Source organism: Anoplopoma fimbria, chromosome 24 (assembly GCF_027596085.1).
Source record: "Anoplopoma fimbria isolate UVic2021 breed Golden Eagle Sablefish chromosome 24, Afim_UVic_2022, whole genome shotgun sequence".
Taxonomy (NCBI): domain Eukaryota; kingdom Metazoa; phylum Chordata; class Actinopteri; order Perciformes; family Anoplopomatidae; genus Anoplopoma; species Anoplopoma fimbria.
In genome coordinates, this window is record NC_072472.1 from 16,922,488 (window position 1) to 16,929,054 (window position 6,567).

General features: G+C 40.3%; 1 protein-coding gene across 1 annotated transcript; it reads right to left on the reverse strand.

The window, feature by feature from the left end:
• Positions 1 to 1,162: 1,162 nt before the first annotated feature.
• Positions 1,163 to 6,175, reverse strand: LOC129113194 (transgelin-like). Its single transcript, XM_054625392.1, has 5 exons — positions 5,991 to 6,175; positions 2,330 to 2,516; positions 2,067 to 2,238; positions 1,777 to 1,879; positions 1,163 to 1,687 (listed from the first exon to the last, which is right to left on the reverse strand). Exons 2-5 carry the CDS (start codon positions 2,507 to 2,509, stop codon positions 1,540 to 1,542), a joined length of 603 nt encoding a protein of 200 aa, XP_054481367.1. The 5' UTR covers positions 2,510 to 2,516; positions 5,991 to 6,175; the 3' UTR covers positions 1,163 to 1,539.
• Between the last annotated feature and the right edge of the window lie 392 nt (positions 6,176 to 6,567).

Consider the following 6,567-nt stretch of genomic DNA (forward strand, 5'->3'; position numbering starts at 1 on the left):
GAGACAGTTCATGCTGAACAGCTTAGTCGGTACTTAAGCAAAAAACACAGTATAAACAAAACCTTGGCAGGAGACAGTGATCGTCCTCCACTGAATCCCCCTTGTTTCCTTCGTTCCATCCAACCAGGCATAGCTTGGCCAGGAAAAATCCAGGCTTCATCCCCAGCCGTCATCACTCCCGCACATCATGTTCTCTCTCCGCCCACATTTGGGCAGATTGTCTTTTTTTTTCATCTGCTTATCTCGACATGGAGTACAGCTCAGGTTTAAAGCAAACAAGGCGAGGTGTAATGTTACCTGCAGAAACTGTGACATGTTATCATGGGTTGCTATGTACATTAGTTAATCTCTTTTAATGTTTACCTGGTGCCACTAGGCTATGAAGAATTACACAGCGCAGTTATTTTGATTGATCAATAGTGTTATCAGTACATGTGGACAAAGCCTGCTACATTCTTAATCTCTATTGTTAATCTATTAATCACACAAGAGGCTTTTTTACAGGAAAATCAAACTTTATTTTCAAAATCATTCTTATTATATATCACGTATTAAACGTTAAAAAGAAGGTCCGACATATTGATTACAAATCTAAATGCAGATTGTGTTTTGAGCAGGCAAAACAAATATGACTGTATTCTATGTTTTTCTTAAAACTTTTTTAAACCAGGTAATTCACCTTCTAAAATGACTTATAGTTGACTATGTTGGTGGATTTGTTTGTTGCAGCCTATTGACTACAAATATTGTGCTTAACTTTGTAAACCACATTGCACTTCTTACCTTTTAGGCTGCTACTTGTTTGAATCATTTTCAGTGCACAAAAAATAAAGACTTTAACATTTACATTTTCTCTCTATCATTAATTCTTCTTACTTTTGTATTATATCTGTGTTGCAGTTGTGTGCAGGAAACCTTTTCAAAACTCTCCTTGGGGGTGCATTCAAGTACAACCTGACGTCTGAGAATTGAGGGCTACATTGCCAGAACAGCAACACCGACGGACAGAGTGACTATAAATAATGGATTTGGTTGTTTCATCCATTTCAAATATTCTAATGTCAGAAACCAGAGTGTCCTTGAATGCAGCAATATACAGAGTTTAGAAATTGCATGCTGCAATGATGTAGCTGTTGAAATAAAGAATAAAGCAAAGTAAATGTGAAATGCAAGCTGATTTTATTAGGAACTGAAATAAACTGAAGCCTCTGGATGTTTGGAAGGTAAGAAACATAACATCTTGGTTTGCAGTTAAGCTGATTTGATTTTTAGGAGGTGGGTTAAAACTTTCAAAACAACTGGACTTATCCTTTAAAAAAAAACTATCATTTACAATTTACTATGTCAAATGCTCAGTTAACTTCACTTACACTGTATCTATGTGTGTAGGCCTACTCAAAATGAAGTATGTGCACATGTTCTCATTGGTCCCTGTTTTGGTCCAGTTTAGCCTGTCAAACAGTCAGGTTACATTTCTCCTCGTGGTCCTTGCTGGCCTTTCAGAGGGTAGAAGAAGGAGTGTTTAAGCACTGCGCAGATTCAGGGGTTGTTGATGATCTGCCTGGGTCTCCCGTAGCTCATTCCAGCTTGGGATGCTCCTTTATTTGTGCCCATTTGCAGGCCGATGACATTTTTGCCCTCGGTCAGCTGTTCCTCTGAGAAATCTCTTCTGTTCTCTTGGGCTTTCCTGCACACATACAGGCACACATCCCTCAGAAACCCCCTTTGATTTACCAAATCCCCACAGAGAGACTAGTTCAAAATACTCAAACTCACCTGTGGAACCAGTTGGGGTTTCCTTTGTAACATCCGTCGTCCTTTGTGACGGCCAAATTACCCAGAGCCATCAGGGTCCTCTGGACGGCAGCCATGTCCTTGCCTGGAGACATGCAACAAGCTCACATGAACACATGAACAGAGCAAACACCAAATACAGGGAGAGGGCAGTGACCTGTGCTCTGTGCTCCTCGCCACTGAATACAGTTTCATTTCCACACGCATATTTGTGTAACTCTGCTAAGCACTTAACACTGCTGTATTAATATCAGTTCTACTGGTTGTCTTACCTTCAAAGAGGTCTACGGTCTGGAATATGTCAGTTTTGGTGACTCCATAGTTTTCTGCAGCTTTGAGGAACATGGATATTTGTTCCATCTGCTTGAACACCATGCTGGAGGCCTTGAAGGTCTTTATCGGCTTGTTAGATGCATACAGGCTGTTGATGAGCTCAGACAGCACCTAGACAAACCAAGCAGATCCCTCTCAATATACTGCACACAATGCAAACTACAATGCTGTATTTTTACACTTATGCAAACCCAACACTCACACATCCATTCTTCAGCCAGTTTTGGAATCCGGCCTTGGCTGGCTCGGGTCGGCCCACTTCAGAGCCACACTGAGCGACGATCCACTCCACCAACCTTTCCTCCAGTTCTGGATCGTATTTCTTATCAATCTTACTCTGTACCTCCCGGGACAGGCCAAAGGAAGGACCAACGTTTGACATGCTGATCCTGTTGGAAGGGAAAGATAGTGTTAGATAGCTGAACAAACTTCACTCTGTGGCAGCGTATTGTGTTCTTTAAATATTGATGTTTGATAGATGACAGAATGTTCACATTTAAATCCCTGCCCTGCTCACACCCACTTGGCCTGCAGTCAGAACAAATAGCATTATAGTTACTCTCTTCCTGATGCGTGCATATGTGCATGACTGTGTTTCGATTGTGTGTTGAACTGTTTTTTGGAGAAAGTATTAATTTGAAAAATGACAGACTAAGAATGTTTTTTTTTTGGCTGGTACCACCTCGTTCAAATGCCGGTTTTATTATTCAAACTTTTGTTGTTTAAAGTTTTTTTATTAAATTTTATTAAAATGTGGAAATCATGCATCTGATGCTGATGCTTAAAGGAATAGTTTGACATTTTGGGAAATCCAATTGTTCACTTTCAGAGATTAGAAGATTGAATAACTATTTCATACCTGTCTGTTAAATATGAAGTGACAGCCAGGCACTGGTTAAATTAGCTCAGCATAAAGACTGAAAAGAAAAAAAAAAGATCTTCTCATCTTTCTCTTCATCAGAGAGCAAACAAGTGTATTTGCCAAACTTTAAGCAACCACAGACCAAAGCTTTGTATTTCTATTATCCAGACCTTTACTTAACAAAGACATTTTGTACCTTGGAAGCTGAAAATGCTTTAGTGTAATGCTAACATCTTAAAGGATTACAATCCTGCTGTAAGTAATTATGGTTGGCCTATCTCACTTATTAATGCAGTATGAGCTTCCTGTTGGCTTCAGAAGAACCGCCCCGCTCCCTGCATCCTGTTTGCTCATTCGGCTGTTACTTCCTTCCTCCCTCCCTAACATGTCATGTATACAGGTCCCTTAACAAAACAACACTGCTGCTCACCATGGCAACAACCTTTAAGCAACAACAAAAAGACAAACATCATCCATCAAGGCCTGTTAAAACATGAAAGTATGAGACGGTACTTGTTCAACGCCAAGCCACAGCTCTTGCTTTTGCAGATCCGAATAATTGAGTTACGCAATCTATAGACATTTTTGAAGTACTAGAAAAAAACCAGATAGCATATGGAGATGTTTATAGCTGATAGGAAAATGATCCGCTCTTACTTTTCTTCACTTCCTGCTGCAAGTATGCATACCATTTCTGGTATGTTTATGTTCTGCAAATATATGGAAATGTGCAAATATATGTAATGTGCATCTGGGGACAAACTATGTTGGATTGTCTGCAGGAATCTGAGTTTTATATTTGAAACTGATTCAATATAAGGACAGAAATACATATCTATACAGATATATATAACATATCTTGCAAAACAGAGGCTTCTCAGTCCCACACACAATGTGCTGATAGTTTGACGGATCATCAGTGTGTCAAGCAGCTCCAAACTTTAGCCCTTGCTGCCATAGATCATACTGGTGGCTCTGTTTGTTGTCTGAGGTTGCACTGGTTACATGGGCATGTGGGGGAGAAGCAACTTCCTGCCCACTAAGGGACTCCTAAACCAGTTTGTCACAGCAACAAGGGTGAAGTAAATGACTCCTCTCTTTCTCAGACACTGGAGTTTCATTCTGAATTGTTCGGTCACGCCCAGAGAACATCCAGCAGCTGCTAACATCAGGACTTATTTCTGCGTGCAGTGAACAACGAGGGACAATGAACTCAGAGACTCTACTCTTTCAGATTAAATCTCACCTGCACTCTGATCTCTGAACAACTCAAACAGCTCATTGGATGTAACAAGACTGGGTCATCGCCAATGAACTAGAGAGTTTGAAAAGGTGTTTAAATGTGTGTTTTGGAAGATTATGTAGCCCTGCACACTTTAAATATCAACTGGGAGCAGCCTAGTAGTTACTGAAAACATCTTGTAATCATAGTCACAGCTACAACACCACACAATCACCATGATGTGGATAAACAGCAGTGTGTGCTGCAGAGGTGATTAAATATGGGAAACAAAGAGGTAGCTGTGGTAACACATTTTAATTTCCCATCAACGTATTGCCAAATGAATGTCAGTTTAATTTCAGTACCTCATTAAAACTCCTCATCTGACTGAATGTGTCCAAATGTGTTGCCACAAGATTATTATTCTGCTTTTGTGATGCAAACATTTGCTCTGCGTACTGCAGTGCTCAACATGGCTGACTTATTTAATGTGACTGGGTGTTACTATTGTAAGCTACTCATTGCTATATAAAACTTGCTCTACAACAACTATATTTTAACATTTACATGTCCTCCAGTGTATCAATTGTTTCAAGTCAAAGTAAACTGCTTTTATTTTATTCCAGTATTATTCAAACAACAGTGAGTTGAAAAACGGCATACTGGTGTGACTGACTTGTTTTTTTCTCACTAAATTATTGTTCGGTAAACTTTTCCACTAATCCCTGATTTACCTTAACAACCTCTTTAATACCTTGACTGCTACTTTGAGCCCTCTGCTTTAGCCCACTTATCAGCTCCTATGTGTCATCTGGGGGTTAAGTGTTTTACAGACATGCAACTCCAGTTGTAGCTCCACCTCCCTCCCACCCCGCCCGAATGCTTCAACTTTTTTTATTGTGGTCCCATGCCGTTACCTGTTACAAAATGTTTCCCAACATTCTCGTAATTGCAACAGGTCTGCATAAAATAATATCATTGCTAGTAACAGAGTAAAATTAACACCATCTCAACTCAGTTTGATGTGTGACTCAGGAAACGGCTAAAAGGTCATTCTGTTACCTTTGTGATGTGAACACAATGGATTTACTAGTTCACATGGTTGTTTCTACACAGTCCAAGCTGCTGCGACGGCTGACGCAGACCGCTTATTCAGCACTCTATACTTCTATCTTATCACTAAAGAGAGTGAGAACAGCCCAAATACCACTGGGGTCACGCTCTTTATGTTCCCTCACAGTCTGAAGCACTTGCCTGCACATAAAACTTTACCATGGTCCATAAACGTGACAACATATGTGACAAACAAATGCAGACTTTTACTGCATATCCTGAACGAGCCGCCTGGTGTTCAGAGCATATATTACACTAGGAAATGACATATTATTACATTACTGGCTGAATCTCTGAAGCCATGAGGTCTCGCACATGAGAAGAGTGCTGAGAGCAATGGTAGAAAAGGAAAATAATTGCATAACACAAGAATGAACAGTGTTAGCCCTTTTCCACGTATGAGCGAAGGGAAAAGGGAAGGAAACACAGAGCGAGGGTGGGATGTATTAAATGTTATACTTCTTATTTTTAGGATTCCTGCACAGAGTTAGCCACAAACTTAAAGCAACAAAGAAATCTTTTGAGTGCCAGCGAGAACGCAGAAAGCTGAGATTGATGAATGAGGCGGGATGAAAACAAGAAGAAGAAGAAGAAGAAGAAGAAGAAGAAGAAGAAGAAGAAGAAGAAGAAGAAGAAGAAGAAGAAGAAGAAAAGGTGTTTACTTACTTTGTATAGTAGCTTTCAGGTGAATACAAGTGGGTTAGGTCTTGTGTTGCTGTGTTTTCCGCTCTTCTTCTTCCTTACAACACAGTGCTGAGTGTACCTCACAGGACTGCAAACGTAATTACAGCAAACACCCTGGTCTGAAATATATGACTTCACCACATTCAACAGAAAGACAGAGAGAGAGAGAGAGAGAGAGAGAGAGAGAGAGATGTCTTCACATCCTCCTATTTCACTCTTTGGCCCGCCCCTCTGCTCATTCTCTTTTTTCCCCACTCAAATTGTTATTCCTTATTTAGGAGAAAGACAGGAAGGGAAAAAAAGGGCATGTGACTGGATAGTTTGGTGTGGTCACTGAAAAGAATTCTCCAAATTTCTCCCTCCACCACTAAAGAACCAGACAGGATTAGAGAAGGAGGGAGGGATGATGAAAAAAAATCCTGGAGAACAGTGCAGTTTTAAGGGAGCACAGGAAGGGAGTTACAGTAATTAGAGAGCAGTGAGGCACATGTGGGAGATTATTTACTGCCTTAATTCAAACTGGTGATGTTTGAGTTTGAAAGTGAAACAGGCAGTTGTG